Source organism: Pelodiscus sinensis, chromosome 4 (assembly GCF_052426305.1).
Source record: "Pelodiscus sinensis isolate ZL-2025 chromosome 4, ASM5242630v1, whole genome shotgun sequence".
Lineage (NCBI taxonomy): Eukaryota > Metazoa > Chordata > Testudines > Trionychidae > Pelodiscus > Pelodiscus sinensis.
The window spans coordinates 93062054-93079989 of record NC_143055.1 but is presented as its reverse complement, the minus strand read 5'-3'; the positions used below and the strand labels follow the sequence as shown (position 1 = coordinate 93079989).

The 17936-nt window shown below is 43.5% G+C and overlaps 1 protein-coding gene across 1 annotated transcript in view; it reads left to right on the top strand.

Annotated features, from left to right (window-relative positions):
- Nucleotides 1–17936, top strand: part of LOC102460821 (alpha-1,3-mannosyl-glycoprotein 4-beta-N-acetylglucosaminyltransferase B) — a 93174-nt gene that overhangs the window by 13206 nt on the left and 62032 nt on the right. The window contains 2 exon segments of the mRNA XM_089777991.1: nucleotides 8719–8880; nucleotides 14840–14980. Of these exon segments, the coding sequence (XP_089634117.1) occupies nucleotides 8719–8880; nucleotides 14840–14980 (303 nt within the window).

The following is a 17936-nucleotide window of genomic DNA, read 5'->3' as shown; positions in this document are numbered from 1 at the left end:
AATGGGGGGAGATAGGGAGTAATGATGGAAATTGTGTTGCAATTTTAATTAAAGACTACATAAACACTTCAAAGTTTGGAATTGCTCTTCAGTAATAATATAACCACTATTATAGACAGTGTCTATATGTTTTTAGCTCCACATTAATAAAACCTGTCCTGAGCTTACAAGGTTGTTACATCTAATGTAACATTCCAAGGCATTTAGAGTCTAGACAAAGCTTTTATGGACATGATGTTCTCCAGGAAGGAACTGAAACTCACTTCCCCTATTTTTCTGACCCATCCCAAGCTTTGCAATGTGTTCTGCAAATGAACAAGTATAAGTTTGCCAGACTTTTATAGAAGAGTAGTTGAGATGTCAGGTTCACCAAGCCTTTGGGCAAGGTGCTGGGTGGAGGCTCTTGCATTGCTCTTCTGGAAGGGACAGGGCCTCCGGCAGAGCCAGGGCAGCCAGCCCTCAATGCTTCCTGGATTGCAATGTGCCCTTCCCCTCTGACGCTCAGCGTCCAGGAGAGCACCGTGTAGCACTCTGGTGGTGATGTCCGAACCTGGGGCTCCAGGTGCCATCACCACCACTGATAGCCCCAGGTCCTTTTGAATTGCCAGACCCTGGGGCACTTGTCCCCTTACTTCCTCCCACCCAACCCCGCACCATCAGTGGGCCTGTAGAGATGTGTGTGAATGGTTGAAAGGGAAGATTTTTTCCCCCCTCACTTAGGATGGATAAACTGGGAAGTTAAATTTGTATGGGAGTTAAATTTGAAACTTTTTTGATATCTTTTGTATCATTTTAGGGAAGCAGGGGAATGGCATAGTCATAGTAAAAGAATTAAATTAAATACGTCAAATGAAGTTAAACATGAGTGAACACTGGCAGCGCTTGCTATAATTATGATTTTTTCATATCTAAAAAAATCTTAAGGGCTGTGTCTACACTGGCATGAATTTCCGGAACTGCTTAAAACGGAATACCATTCCGTTTTCAGTTTTTCTGGAAAAGGAGCGTCTACATTGGCAGGCTGCATTTCCGGAAAAGCGTCTGTGGCCAATGTAGACGCGCTTTTCCGGAAAAGAGCCTCGATCGCCTTTTTCGCGATCGGGGCTTTTTTCCGGAAAAGACTACTGGGCTGTCTACACTGGCCCTTTTCCGGAACAGTGTTCCGGAATAAGGACTTATGCCCGAGCGGGAGCAGAATAGTTTTTCTGGAATAGCGGCTGATTTTGTACAGTAGAGCGTCGTTGCTTTTCCAGAAATTCAAGGGCCAGTGTAGACAGCTCGCAGCTTATTCTGGAAAAGCGGCTGATTTTCCGGAATAAGTGGCCCAGTGTAGACACAGCCAAGATGTTTAACATTATAATCTGTTCTAAATGGTGAAACACCAGTGTTTGTTTGAGTACTACAAGTATTCGATGAATTTCAGATCTTTGCCATTGGATGTTATATGCAGGTGGCCATATAAAGTTTTGTTCTCAGTAAAACCAAGAGATAAGTTGCTGCTATTATTGATTGACATTTGTATTCTCTAGTGAGTTACCATACGAGAGTACAGTTCTTGGGAAAGCCACAATAATGAGTACTACAGGGTTGAGGCAATCTCAGGGCAATTTCCTTTTGATGATGGTTATGAATTAGCCTGGTAATGATCTGCTGAGAATCAACATTTATTCTGTAATAGTACTTCATCTTAATGGCCTACAAAAAGTTGAAGAATGTGCAGTAGAGTTCCAAAGGGTTAGTATTAGATTTTTAGAAATCAAGGACACAGTGTTGACTTCTCATATACTAAAATGGGCAAAATGATGGTGCTAATTGCTGCTGAGTCCTAATCATTATATAATACACTTGTCTTTGAAACCAGAAATTATTAATAACTGAACAGTCCAAGAGGCAAGACAAAATATGAGTTTTGGGAAAGCATTTCGGACAGAGGCTATTATGGTTAGATTTTGTTAGCTAATATAGGTGACCAGCAAATGGCATAGTCAGTGCAAAGTGTAGCATTGCATAGCTACATACTGTACTTGTTACAAATTGAAATCTATATCACCTGACACTGTCAAACTAACAATGTCAAACTGTACCTGATACAATGATTAACTGTGTATGTTTATGCCTGAGCTCATCTGGTACTGGACATTAATGTCAATTTTGGTTTTGGGTGTTTAAGTAGCTTTATTAAATTTATTTATTTTTGTAAAAAGGTTGTAATTGGATCAGGAAATAATTCAGGATTTGAATTATATCTGGTTATTTTCTTTTCTTTACAAGTAACACTCATTTCACTGTGAATTACTTTAAACAATATCTTTTTGTTTTATGCAATATACAAAGTGCAAGGGTTCAGTGTTTTTTCTTTGACTGTGCCACTGGAATTAAGTAACAAACACTACTTCTAGAGCTGCAGTAATGGTTGTTAATAATGTTGTTGCATAGAGGATCAGTCTGCAATGCTTTCTGGCAAGAACGGCCCACAACATTTTGGCACATGAGGCAAGGAGCTCAAATGATGCCCTGATTCCCCCTCGCTTGGGCCAAAACTTTGAAAGGTCTCAATTCTGCCTTCTTTCTGTTCTACTCCTCTCATGGCACTCCGCCATCTCTGTGCATCTAGAGCAGAGAGAATACATATGCACCAGCAGCAAACACAATTTTCTACACTCTGGGTCCTAGTAGCATTCCCCCCCTTTACACACACACACACACACACACACACACACACACACACACACACACACACACACACACACACACACACACACACAGTCTGGCACCTGAGGCGGCTGCCTCAATTCACCTCATGGTAAGGCCAGCCCTGCTTTCTTCACCCCAAATTCCCATTGACTCCCAAGTGGGATAAAGTAACTTTGGGCTTGCTCCTTCATTCCTAGCACACCCAAAATATCTATGGTGAGTATGAAAAGGTGTGCAGGAGTGGGCCTATAGTTATATTAGCATAAATTATTTAATAAAAAAATCATATATTTTATCTTATGTGAATAGTTTCAATGAAGTCAGTGGGACTACTAATGTTGGTAATGTTTAGAATATATTTGTGTTTGCAGGATTTGGTATTTTGTGCTAAATTATGGTGTGCTGAATGAGTAATTTTAATAAATGAGGTGAGCAGGACTTGGCCCTAAAACAGGGTCTATTTCTTTAAAAAAAATTGAAATTTGATTTTTTTCATTAAAACAAATGAGAGAAAATTGAGAGAAAGCAATAAAAATGCTAACTAAATATTGATGGACATTTAATGGAAATGTAATCATAATGAAATTTTAATTTAGAATTTGAACTAAAATAAAATTCAATTTAAATATTATGTTCCCAGCATGGTACAGTGGAATTTTGATATTTGAGTTCACTTGAGATTTAATCTCTGAGGGATATGCTTTGCTATTTGTAGAAATGTATAGGAAATTGTGGGAAATGACAAGATTAGTTTTATCTACAACTGATGAAGTACAATTTAATACTCAGTCTCTTGTACTCCCAAAGAAATCATAGCACCCAGCATTAACTGGGTGCTTAATCCAATTACGTTTAGTTTTTCTTCATTTAAATCATTGGTCTGGGGTTGGGATGGCAATAAGAGGTTCAGTATTCAGGCTGCCCCTGGGAAGAGAGGACTGCCCCAACTCTTTCTCACCGCAGCAGCTTGGGGCCAGGTGAGAAGCACCTCTCCATAGCCACCGCAGCTCCAGAGGGCACAGCTGGGGGTGGGGTGCATGTCCATGGTGAGGGCAGGTCCAGGTTCATCTGCCCCCTGTGCCCCTCAGCCGGAGTGAGGAATGCAGCAAACTGTGAAATTTCCCCTTGCCCCGGTGAAGGGGAACAGCCATCAATGTTTCCGTACAAATGTGGGGGGAAGTTTAACTACTTGCTTAGAACAGTAGACTCTCAAGTATTGAGGATACCCAGGGGCTGATTCTCAGTCAGTTAGGGCATCTCTGTGATGTGTCATAACTCAAAACGGACCTTTAAGCCTGTGGATTTGGCAAATGGAGGACTATCCCATGTACAGGAATCCTCTAGTGTCTCCATCTTCTTAGCATGAGGCCAATGTTTAGGAGAAAGAAGAACATGATAGGTATGCGGTGGCAATCCTCAATTCACTTAAGAGCACTTTAGGGATTTTGACAGTTGGTAGAACAGTTCTGAAGCTATTCTGATAGATGCTGGAAGTCCAGTCTGGCACAGAACCAAACTTAATAGACCCAAAAAGGCTCTTTTATACATGCTCCCCATGCCGTCCTAGCTCTTCCTTGGGCCCACTGAAAATCTGGATTAGAATATTTTATGTGGTATAATTGTACCAATTCAGCTCTGTTATACTGGTATTACTTGGAAGTAGCTCCATTGAAATCTGAGATAGTCCCAGCAAAAAATTGGCATGTGATTCAGGCATACAATGTTCTGTCAGCTATTAAATACGCTAACTTGGAATCCTTCTCTGGTAGTAATATAATGATATTTCCCACTCTACCCCAATCAAAGATACATCTTTATGGTTGGATTCCTATGGTTGGGTCTCAAGATTCATGCCTACAGTGGTCAGGTATGCTCTGCTGCTCTTTAAAAATGTAATGTTAACTGCTTCTCCATGACGCTGTGATCATGTACCTTAGGGAAACATAATGGATGTCAATGCTATTAATCATCAACTTCTTTTGTTACCATGTGACAAATAAGAAAGCTTGTGGTGAGTATTGCATCATTATTTTTCCTGTTGGTAAAGTAAATGATAAAATCTGGATTAACTGCAATGTACTTGAAAGGCAAAAAGCATTATCTTAGAGCTGCTATTTTATTTATACTCAGTCATAAATGCATACAGAGTAATACAAATTTACCCAAGATCCTCTTTCAAAAAGGCTTTCAGTCCAAAGTCTATTGAGCCTTGTGTATGCTAGAGAATTTACCATGACCTTGATACAATAAAGAGCTTAATTCTGCATGTAATTTTAAACATGTGACTAATCAATGATGGTTACGCCCATATTGAAATGCTTTAATAGTTCAAGGCCTATACTAGGAAAAGTGTGCCCTCCTGCATACCAACCCTCTGTTCTGCTACTACAATTGGTCATCATGAAATGCTTCAGATGATTTACATGCATCTGGTTTAGATTGGTTTCAGTAGAATTAAATAGTGGTGTAGTCTGAACTGTCAGAGTCCTCTCTGTGCCAGCACCTTTTTAGACTGTACAAATTTAATTTCTGTCCTATGATGTGCTGGTGTCTTTTCAAAACCTCCTGGAGCCCACATTTTGAGTTTGAGAGCTGTGCCAGGCACTGTGGGACCAGTATTCTGAGGGCATTGAACAGCACTAGTATCAGCCACGCAAAGCTGCTCCAGCAGTTCTAAACACAAATCAACATGGCTGCACCGTTTATGCTTAATCCAGTGCAATACAAATTGTTCAGCTGGGAAGAGTTCTGTTTTAGTAGTATAGAAAAGCTTATTAGACACTGCAGAACAATCAAAAATTGAACAAATACAAATTGGAGTGCCAAAGAATATAATTTTCATAACTGGACTGCTTTGTGGAATGTGAACATTAAAAGTTGTGTGGGTTTTATTTTTTAAGATAATGAGGATAGTAGCTGTGGGTATGTCTACACTACCCTCCTAGTTCGAACTAGGAGGGTAATGTAGGCATACCGCACTTGCAAATGAAGCCTGGGATTTGAATTTCCTGGGCTTCATTTGCATAAGCCGGGCACTGCCATTTTTAAATCCCGGCTGGTTCGAACCCCGTGCCGCGTGTAGCCGCGCGGCACAGGGTTCAAACCAGCCGGGATTTAAAAATGGCGGCGCCCGGCTTATGCAAATGAAGCCCGGGAAATTCAAATCCCGGGCTTCATTTGCAAGTGCGGTATGCCTACATTACCCTCCTAGTACGAACTAGGAGGGTAGTGTAGACATACCCTTTCATGGCTACCACTTAGCTCTTTTTAAGGGTTAGCTTTTTAGTTACAAAAAGTTCTAGTTGTTTTGTTTGTTTTGAGGAATTTCCTTTTGAGACACTTAAGGATGTATTTGCATACTCTGTACTTTATTGTCTGTATAGTTTTCTTTCTCTTTCATGGTTCTTATTTTTAGTTTATGTAACCCTTCTGCCAGGTAGATCCAGCAGCAGCCAGGCAGGATTCAATATCTAGGAGTTACTTTCCATCAATCCAATACAGAACCAGTTTGAACCCCTACTCAGTAACGTGGGAAACTCATACACTACCCCTAAGTGCCTCTGAGAAGCAGTACTTCCCCACTCACAAGCACAGAGTCTGAGTGCAGAAAACATTTTTATTAAAAGAAGGGAGGTAACTTGGCATTATTTTAGGAAAACACAAACAGGATTCATAAACCTAAATCAAGAGTAAAAAACCCACCCTGTGTATGTTGGGCAGTATCCTTTTCCCTTCAGGTTCTTGTATCCAGCAACCCAAAAGTCCCCTTTATGTGCCCAATGTTTCTCTTCACCCTGCTCAAAGTTTGGTAAGTGTAAACCCAAAGTTCAGAGGTCATCTGCAGAGTTTACCTCCCTCCACCCAGAGTGGGAGGTGAAGAAGCATTAAACTCGCTCCACTAAATACTTGCCATCTATCTGCTCATTGCTCTCCACTGCTGCGCTGCTAGCCTTTCATCACACCTCTTTGCCACTGCACTGCTGGCTGTCAGTCATTATCCACTGCCATCCATCTCTTAGCTGTAATCTCTGACCATCAGTTTCTTAGTAATTTTCACTTCTTCTGCAGGCTGGACAGAAACTCTGCCCTAGACATTTCAGCTCCCAGTGACTTTAACTCTTAGCTGGCAGGGCAAAAACACAGCTCTAACGCAATTAATATAAGAAGCTTATTTGGCTCTGTTCTTTGGACAATGGTGGTGAGTTGGGTGAGAACAGGTCATACTGGTCCTGGCAGTACCCCTGGGAAGGATGTGAAGCCTCTTGACTAGAATACTTGCCCCCACCCTTCTTACTCTCACAAGGCTGTGACAGTCAAGTCCCTAGTTAGCAAGCTCCTTTTTGTTGAATGTGAACTTTTTCATTTGGAACAGATTAAGCTGTGCTGCTTTTCTGTATTCCCATAATAAATAAAAACACTGATGACCACAATCTATGAGAAAGTAAAATATGATTAATATAATATATTTTAAGACTAGGAAGGAAGAGTTTCATGAAAAAAAAAACCCTAATCAGTTGGGGTGGTAGGCTTGTAGAAATTTTAGTGGTGCTCAGAATGCCCAGAACCTGCGTCTCTCCTCCATCCAAACTCCCTCCCCTTCACACCTGCACAAGACTCTTGGAGGGAATTTGGGGGAGAAGGTCTGGAATGAGGCTCTGGGATGGAGTTTGGTTGCAGGAGAGAGTTTGGTGTGTATGTACTTCAAGGGATCTTGGATGCTGGGTGCAGGCTCTGAACTGGGGCAGGGAACTGGGGTAGAGAAGATCCCTCTAGGAGGGAGTTTGGGTGCAGCAGAGATGTGGGGTTGGGCTCTGGGAAAGAGCGTGAGTGCAAGAAGGGGTGAGAAGTTGGACTCTGGAAGGGAATGTGCGTTGGGAGAGGGTCTGGCGTTCAGGCTCTGGGATTAAGTCTGGGTATTGAGTGCAAGCTTCGGATTGGGCAAGAGGTAGGGGATCCAGGAGGATGCAGGGTGCAGGCTCTGGATGGGAATTTGGAGTTGAGAGGGGCATGGGGGAGGGGATGCTGGCTCTGGGATGGGAGGGTTTGTGGGCAGAGGGGGTTCAGCACTTATTTAGGACATCCTCTTATGGCAACGGCTCCTAGGAGTGGTAAATCAGGGAGAGTCTCTGTGTGCTGCTGCCTGCAGGCAATGCCTCTGCAGCTTGCCATTGGCCGCAGGGACACTCAGGACAGGGGGCAGAATGTGGACACACACACACACACAGGCTAGAGAGATGTATTGGAAGCCAAGTGAAGCAAGAGGGCAGGAAGCTGCTCTAGCCCTGCTATACTTCCAGCGGTGGCGATGGGGACTCCCAGACCCTTTTAAATCACCTAGGGGCAGCAGGTGAGGCCAGAGGGATGTGCTGGGGAAGTGTGAAGGGGCAGTAGGTGGAGTTGGGGAAGAGGCAGGCTCTGGGAGGGGGTGTGGGGTGGCAGTGGGTGTGGGGGAAGAGAGTGAGGGGTGCAGTGCTTACCTGGGGCACTCCTTTCTGGGCAGGAGATGGGGGTTTCCACACGCTGCTGCCCATAGGCACAGTCCCCAAACTTTGTTGGTGCAGGGCCCTGGGCCAGGAATATTCCTGGTGCCTGGGGGAACCATGGGCCCATAGAACTTGTGGTCTATGGTCCTTATCTTTATCTCCTACTTAAGCTATTATCCTGTCATCTCATATTCCTTCTATCTGTCCAAAAATCATCCTCTTTTCATGTCACTGGGACTGTGCCATCTTCCACTTCAATTTCTTCTACTGCCTTCCGCTTATCCTAAAGTATTTTGTTCAGAATTCTTGTCCTCGCTTTCAAGGTTCTGTTATAACTCCGGTCTTCTAAATCCTGTCTTTATTTCTTATCATTCTATCCCCTCCTTCACTCCTCCAGTAAACCTTGAATCAACTCTTTTCTTTTCAGTTTTCACTGTCCTCTTAATTCTCTTTCCATGTTATCCCTCATTCCTGAACTCCCTCCATATCCTAGTACATGGTTAATCCCTCTCTGAAGAAACCGTTTACATTTTCATTGCAGGAAATGGCTTAGACACGTACCAAAGCCAGTTTTTGGAACTTCATCAAAGACTGTTATATGCTGAAAAAGAAAATAAAAAAAGATCTCGTGAGTTGAGCATTGTCTTGGATGCAATTAAGCTGGTAGTTGCAGAGAGACTGAACTCTACAGCAAATCATACAGGTTTGTGCTCAGAAATTTTTTTCTCCCTAAAGAGATTAAATTATTATATACTCAGGGCCCAATTCTGCTTTCACTAATGTTAGAAGACACAAATCTATTGACTTTGCTGATGGCTGCATTCGTCCCTTATATGTTAAAAAAGAGAGTGAGAGAGAACTTTTAGTACTATTCTTTAAGTAGGTTCTCATCAGTGTTCCCTCTAATTTTTGCCATTCATGTGCAGAATAAACTTTGTTATATGCACACAGCATATGTAGATGTGGACTACATATAGAAACATGCTGTTTGCTGTGGGTACTAGGAGCACTGTGGGCATTCTGCTAATCAGCTGGGCAGTATTTGAATCTTTTCTGAGTGGCTGCCCAAGTGCTAAGCTTATAGGGAACACAGATCCTAATAATATTTACTTAATGCATGACAATTTATGTGATTAGTTGCTTGGAATCTGACAGAATTAAGTATATTTTTCTAACAGTTTTCCTCTTTTATTTGTCCTGTGAAAAGTCCTTGTTACCTTCCTCCCCAAGCCCAATTTCAAAAGACGGGACATTTTTTAAAACCATGAAATATTTCTCCCTTTTTCATCCCTCTTTGCTTATAAGAAGCAGACTAGAACTCCTTTAAGTACTGAAGGTCTTTCTCTTTTGTCTTCACCTTTACACATGTGCAGTACATTTTTAAAACTGGACAACAATTTTTACTACAAATAATTCCAATACAGATAATCAGATGCTGTTGACCTGATTTTCCCTTGTAATTTAATTAGAACTTTTGTTCACTTGTTTTAAAAAAGACATATTGCTTCAGTGGCTACTGCGCATACTCAGGATGATCTACTTCCCACTCTAGTGGCTGCAGTATGATGGATTAGGTAATTAGACTCTATCTGAGTTTAGGATTAGCTGTGTGATGCTGCTGCTTTGAAATGCCAAGGCAGTGTTTCAAAGTGGCAGTGTTGTGTGGAGCCTGGGGTCAGCTGAGGACTCCAGCTGATCCCAGTTTCCGTGCGGCATTTCCGCGGAACTCGGGATCAGCTGACTGCGTGACATTTCAAATCTACATCACAACATTGAGCCTCTGAGTTTCCCGCTGATCCCAGGCTCTATGAGAGCACTTATGCACAAGAGGCCCCGCTGGGGACTCTTGTACATTTCAAAGCTGGCATGCCCGCGTGCAGCCTGGAGTCAGCAGGACTTCTCCCTGGCCCTGGGCTGCACACAGTGTTCTGCATTCGTCCTTTGAAATGAAAGCCCCCAGTGGGGGCTCTTGTACATTTCAAAGGAGGAATGTGGAAGTGCTTATCGATTAGTCAAGTAGTCGATGGAATTTCCATTGACTGCTTGACTAGTAAATTAATCGCTACTTAACATCCTTAGTTCTGTCATCTGTCACCACTCAGAATAGCCTAGTTTCATCTTCTTGGAATCTTCCCCCTCCCCTCCCCTCCCACACACACATACAAATAAGAGTCTTCTGAAAAGAAAGTGCTGAGCAAGCACTGGATCTGCTGGGCACTTTATAATAGCAGTATGATCACCGCACCAGAGCACATTTGAGCTGCTTTGATAGGTATCACTGAGGGAAAACTTTCCAGTGATTGTGCTTAGGGTGCACACATGCCTGTAGTAGGATGGACATGTGAAACGTACCTCAAAGAACAGCAGTTACAAAAAGATTGTAATATTTTTGCTTTGCTTTAAGATGCCTAGGGGTTTGCCATTGGATGTTGGACAACATTTCTTCTGAACTAATAAGCCTGTGATGGCGCTAGAAGCTATGAAGTTGAGACTTTTCATAGCTCAAAAAATGAGGCTTACAGGATCTGTTGAAAAAGGGTTTATTTTCGACAGATCCACGTCTAGACTGCCTTTTTTTTTTTAAAAAGCTCCATTTCGGAAAAAGCGGCGTCCATGTTTATCCTAATGAAGCATGGGATATTTAAATCCCCGCTTCATTAGCAATTTCGATGTGCCTAATCTACATCTCTCTGTTGGCAGAGAAGTGTAGTCTAGACACAGCCACAGTGTCTGTGTAGGCACTGTATCCCTTACATTGACTGTCATGTCAATTTCATGGCTAGAGTATGAAATTGACAAGAAAGCCCTTGCTCCCCTGGAGAGCTAGGCAGCTGGACCTTGCTCTTGATTGGAAGAAAGGGTGAGACGTCCAAGTGGCTCCACGAACTCTTTGCCCAGTGAGCCATTAAGTTGACAAGGCTGCCCAGCTGCTAGTGGGGAGTGAGCAGGTAGAGGGGGCCAAGAAGATGGGACAGCTGGAGCCTGCACTCTGGTGACTGAGAAGCCCTGGATAGCTTCCACTGGCTCCAGGTGGAAGAGAGAGAAGCACTGGGTGTCTTCTCCTGTCTCCCTGTAGGGAAAAGAGAGTAGGTGGGGGCAGCCTACCAGAAGCCCTAGAGAGTAGTGTGAACACGCACAACACAGTAAACAGTGGAAATAAGCCAATCTACTTTAGGTCGACTTAGGTTTGTAGCATAGACATATCCACAGTGGTAATAATTACCGTGACTGAGAGTGTACATTGGTTAACTTCACAGGCAAATGGCCAGAGGACATTTTACTTGTACATTCAGTCATGATAATTATGTATATGAATTTGTGTGTACCTATTGCAAAAAAGCAGGTCCATAATCTTTAAGCATTTAAAAATCCTTTTGGATGAAAAGTGATGTATAAATGTAAGCCACTATAATTCTCTTAATATGGCATCTGTGGTTTCACAAGTATATAGCAAATATTTTTTGGTTTCAGGTATCCATTTTTTGAAATTCTACAGTGAAAGGAACTCACTGTGAGCCTCAGTGGGATTCATACCATGTTATATCTGCTTTTCAGGAAGTAGAAGCATAAAGAGTCTGTGCAATTATTGCATTATGATAGGAGATTCCCCCCTACCCCTTTTATGTGTGGCGGTGCTTGGAGAGGCATGTAGCTCCCATGGCAGGCTGCTCTGGGAAGCAGGTGGGACGGCTGAGGATCCCACTGGGCTGTGGGCCATATTTTGTCCACCCCGATCTAGATGGTTCTTGATCCTGCTGTGAACTCATGTAACTAAACTTGATGACCTCTTGGTCCCTTCCAATTCTAGTATTTTATGATTCTATGTTAGGCATGAGTCTGCTCATTCCTATTTTTATATTCTGACACATAGTTTTCCTTCCCTTTTGACTCTGTGCCATTGTTCCCTTCCCTTACTAACAACTAACGTTTATTATTATTTTTTAAATTACCTAGAAAGTCAGAATGGTAAAACAATCTCTCTGAAGATTAATCAAGCCACATTGTTACTATGTTTGACTTTGAATCTGCTTTTTCCATAACAGTACTTTTCAGAAACTTTTTGAATCAAAACAAGTTATGCATTTGTTCCGGTTTTTAGAGAAAAACTTTTAGCCCGTTTCAAATTAACACATAGGACCTGTTAAAAGGAAGAGTATGTTCGCAAATTAGAATAAAAGGTTTGGAACATTAAGCTCCTGTCAAAAAATGTTGGACCAAGATGCAGGGCTCAGTTCCATCAAGTTCATGTTTGGTGGAACTGCAGGAGGCAGGGAAGAGAAAGGTGACTAATTTATGACAAACTAGCAAGAGTGGCAAAGCACAATAAACTCTTTCCCCATCTATCATGTCTCAAACCTAGCATGTACGTGGGTATTCTGGCTTTATGATTTTGTGTTGGGGGTGTATAAACCTTGAACCAGCCAGGAAAGGGTTACAGGACTTTTGGGGGCTTTGTCAGCCCAGTACTGTACTGTAATGCCTAAAGCCGGTGTTGGACTTTGAAAGATGAACTAAAATATTTGCTGGTTGACTGGGAAGAACAGATTTTCAGCTTTCACTGTGACTGGGACTAGGGCCAGAAACTCAGGAATTGTTACCTATTAGAGCCCTTTCTCCCTCCCCTTTTGATTTGGAAGAGTTTATATACTGTTGTGTTTATTTTGGATTTTGGGTACTCTGGAAAGGAATGGAACTTTTATCTGACCTAGCCAGAGGGTTAGGTCACCTTAACCTGAAAGATGTTGGCAGCTGGGCCATTCTGCTGAGGTCAGGATGGAAACAGAAGCAGAGCCACTGTTGCACTACACCACACCATAAGAGGGCATATAGCCACAAATAGCTTAGTGCAACTTGGAGATTACCCTATACCAGCATATCTCCAGCATTTTTTTATGTGCTTTGCACAGACCCAGAAGTATGAAACGGCTGGGAGGAGAGCTGAGGATATGACCCCTTTAGTTTACTTAGTCCTTAGGTAAATCAGAGGAGTTTTGTTCTATTTCAGGCCTACATGTACTTATTTTCAATTATACATGTAGCTCCAGGGATAGGGAAGGAATGACCTAGGTAGAATTCCCCTGTGATGTACATAGGAGTATTCCCCCCCTTACCTTCAGTTTCTGCCTTACAGCTTGCAGGGCTGGAGTCAGAGCCAGCCCAAGCTGCAGGGCCGGGGAGGGGCGCCCCCGGGGCACTGCACCGTGCTGCCAGGCCAGCCGGAGGTGCTCCCAGGTGCCTCAAGGGCGCCGCACCATGCTGCCAGGCTGGGCGGGGGCACCCCCGGGTGCCTCAAGGGCACCATGCCGTGCTGCTGGGCCGGGCGGGGGCGCTCCCAGGCGCCTCAAGGGCACCACACCGTACTGCTGTGCTGGGCGGGAGCGCTCCCAGGCGCCTCAGGGGTGCCATGCAGTGCTGCCGTGCTGGGCGGGGGCATTCCTGGGCCCCTCAGGGGCGCTGCGCCGTGCTGCTGGGCCTTGTGGTACTGCCGGGCTGGGCGGGACCCAGGGCGCAAAAATGGCTCAGGCTAGCCGGCCCGAGACATTAGGGTGTGCCTGGGCACAACCAGCACATCCCATGTGCACGCCTATGCCTGCTCACCTGATTGAAGAATTGGAGTTCAAAGTGCTCAACAGAGCATTCACAATGGAGAACTCTGATCACCCCGGGAAGCCAGTAACTTCAAGTTACAATACATAGTATCTACACTGCCCTTAATTTGTGGCACAAATGTGGCCTCAGGCTTTATTCATTTGTCCAGATGGAGTAAAAGGGTTGATTTTAAAAGCCTTTTAGGCCTGTGGGAGGGACTGAGCATTGTAAACACACTCACTATAAATGCTGAATATGTTAACCTAAATGTGAATATGCCATAGTGACAAATCTCAGAAGGGTAGTTGTGTTAGTTTGTATCTGTTAGTCTATATTGTTTGGGCATAAACTTTTGAGGGTAAAAACCACTTCATCATTTGCATGGAGATGTCCGTGCATCTGACAAAGTGTTTTTTATTCATAAAAACGTATGTCCAAATAAATCTGTTAGTCTTTAAGGTGCCACAGAACTCCCCATTATTTATGCTCCTAGTGTACATCAATCCTGATACAAATTAGAGCTGATCAGAAAATTAATTCTCAATCTTGCAAAAAACATTTTTTGGGTCAGCTGAAACAAAACATTTTGATACATTTGAAGTGTTTCGATTTTGACACTTAATTTTTTATATATAAGATTAAATTTAAAATGAGAAATACTTTTTTCAAAACAGGACACTGTCGATTTATCCATTTTTTCTAAATGATTTTTTTCAAATTTTGGTTTGTTGATGTGGGATTTTCTGACAGCAAGCTGTTTGAAGAAAATGTTTGTGCTCAAGTGTAATCAAACACACTACAACAATAAACTTATTTTGATCCTGTTCCTGCAGTCCATCTGAGACATTGGAAAACTAGTTTTGTATTGCAGAGGTTAACTAACAGATCTTTCAATCAACGGGAAAGATAATAATTCACCATCACCACCACCAAGAATTGATTTGATCTACAGTAATCTCTGATGCAATGGCTCTGATTTAATAACCTTGCATTTGTAATATACTAAACCTTTACTTGAGGGAAAATGTTTGCCAGAAAATTACCTCAGTTCTTCTTTGTTTTTGAATTTTAAGATGCCATGAAGTTGAAAATGTCAAATTTTACCAGCAAACTCCCTTTGCATCTTACAAACATATACTACTACTTACCTCACCTCCAGGAGCATGAAAACAGCCTTTACCCAAATGTTGTCATTGGACAAGGGAGAATAGGAGGTAAGAGCTAAAATTTAATGTCTGGTTGCATTTCTGTTTTCACTCTGAAGAGACATACAGGGTGTATAGTTTGTAAATTTGGCCTATTAATATGTAAATTTTATCTTTATTATACAGTACCTGTTTGAAAATATCACTTAATTCACTTCTTTCTCTTTTCTAAACACCCAGTGAAAGAGGTCATAAGTCAGAGATGCATGTAAATTCAGAATGTAAGCTGAATTTCCCACGATGATGAGACAAATCTTAAATAAATGCCCATAATGTTTTGAGGAGCGAATACTCGCTTGCTAATCCATTAAACGGGACTTTGTTTCTAAATATTCTGGCATCATAAGCTTTCCAGACCACCCTACATTAATATTAGTGAATCTTCCATAGTGATCAGATTGGCCTTGCAGCGCCATAGAAAAATACCCTTGTCTGTTGATGAAGTGTTTGGCTTGGTGTGGAGAATGGAAAATAGCCACTGCTCAAACTGGCTAATTGCTGACTGGATGCAATCAGGAGTGACAAGCTTCCAGATGATGATGAGAACATGCTTCTTCATGGGAACTCTTGGTCTTCTGCTGTTGCAGTACTAAAGTGAGCAGTGCGCAGATTCTTAGGAAAGATGCTTTTGTCATTTTGAAATTCTGCTAGCACTGTGGGTCATCTCAATTGTGCATCATCACCTCCTGCATGAGTCACCGCTAGTTGGCCAGCAGTGCTCCACTGAGTAAATCTGCTGAAGTAGTTTCTCAACTTCCTCCTCGTTCATTATTATTAGCTGTATTGCTGCAGCATTGTCACACTGTAACAAAAAGTAACATCCTGAAACCCTTGTATTCATCACTGCTGTATAATTATGATATGTTTGTACAAGGTATACTTTATAAGTATCATTTTAAAAGTCTTGATCTGTTGAATGCTAATGCCCTATTGGATTGTTATGTGGTATCATTGTATGTTCAGTTACAAATTTTTGCTATGTGTGGGTATGTCTACACTACAAAGTTAATTTGAACTAACAGCTGTTAGTTCGAATTAACTTTCATAGGCGCTACACATACAAACCGCTAGTTTGAACTTAATTCGAACTAGCGGAGCGCTTAATTTGAACTAGGTAAACCTTTTTCTACGAGGACTAACGCCTAGTTCGAATTAAGTAATTTGAATTAAGGGCTGTGTAGCCACTTAATTCGAACTAGTGGGAGGCTAGCCCTCCCCAGCTTTCCCTGGTGGCCACTCTGGGCCAAGCCAGGGAAATTCTTCTGCCTCCCTCCCGGCCCCGGAGCCCTTAAAGGGGCACGGTCTGGCTACGGTGCCCGTGCCAGGTGCAAGCCTGCCAGAACCTAGCCAGCAGACCCTGCACCTGGCACGGCACAAGCCAGCCACCTGCTGCCACCCAGCCTTCCACCTCTTCCCGGGACCAGGCTGGCGGCTCCCAGAAGCCTGCCCAGGGCTGCAAGAGGCGGGCGCTCGCCTGGTCTAGTGTGGAGATCGTGGACCTCATCCACAACGTCCACACTAGGCACAGGAAAGTGGCCGTCTAGGGCAGGAGAGCTGCCAGCCTGGCCACCCAGGAGCAGGTTTGCATGAAAATCAGGGTGGTCCAGTGAGACCCCCGACCCTGAGCCCTGAGCTTAGAACATAAGAACATAAGAATGGCCATATTGGGTCAGACCAAAGGTCCATCTAGCCCAGTAGCCTGTCTGCCAACAGAGGCCAACACTAGGTACCCTGGAGGGGATGGACCGAAGACAATGACCAAGCCATTTGTCTCATGCCATCCATCTCCAGCCTTCTACAAACAGAGGCCAGGGACACCATTTCTACCCCCTGGCTAATACCACTCCATGGACCCAACCTCCATGACTTTATCTAACTTCTCTTTAAACTCTGTTCTAGTTCTAGCCTTCACAGCCTCCTGTGGCAAGGAGTTCCACAGGTTGACTATTTGCTTTGTGAAGAAGAACTTTCGCTTATTAGTTTGAAGCCTGCTACTCATTCATTTCATTTGGTGTCCTCTAGTTCTTATATTATAGGAACTAATGAACAACTTTTCTTTATGCACCCTCTCCACACCGCTCATGCTTTTATATACCTCTATCATATCCCCCCTCAGTCTCCTCTTTTCTAAGATGAAAAGTCCCAGTCTCTTTAGCCTCTCTTCATATGGGACCTGTTCCAAACCCCTCATCGTTTTAGTTGCCCTTTTCTGAACCCTTTCCAACGCCAAAACATCTTTTTTGAGGTGTCTGTACACGTCTGTACACATTACTGAAGATATGGCATACCATAGTTTTATACTTCCCCTCCTCTTTCTTCCCCTGGCTTCCCCCTTCCAGCTCCCTCCTCCCAGGTTTCCCCCTTCCCTCTTCCACCCTCTCTCTTCCCCTCTCGCACCTCCTTTTCCCAGTCTCCCCAGAGGTTAATCCCCCCCCCCCCCAGTTTTGTTAAATAAAGAGAGTTTCTATTTTTGAACACATGTCCTTTATTTTTTACATCAGGAAGGGGGGCTAGGGAGGGATAAGTGGAAGGAGGTGAGGGAGGAATGGGGTATGAGCCCCCGATGGGGAGGATTGGGGTGGCTCTGCGGGCTTCTCGGGGTGGAAGCTCTCCTGCAGGGCCTCCTGGATCCTGACAGCCCCCCGATTGTCCTCCCCTGGATGGCAGCCTGTGGCAAGTGCAGCCGGGCTGATGGCCAAGTGCTGTGATGTGCCGAGTGTGGGCACTCAGGGCACTCCAAGCCAGGACTACTTTGCAAGCGGGGAACCCCTGAGAACTGTCTGTCCGGGGTGGTGGTCGGGTCTCTTTAAGCACAGCCCTCGGCTAGCCTGAGACAGTAGCTCCATGCTCTAAGTCCTAACCTGATGCCCTGCCGGCACTGCTTCCGGCCAGCCTTAACCTCGATTCAGGGTCCACTCAATATGGACATGCTAGTTCGAATTAGCAAAACGCTAATTCGAACTAG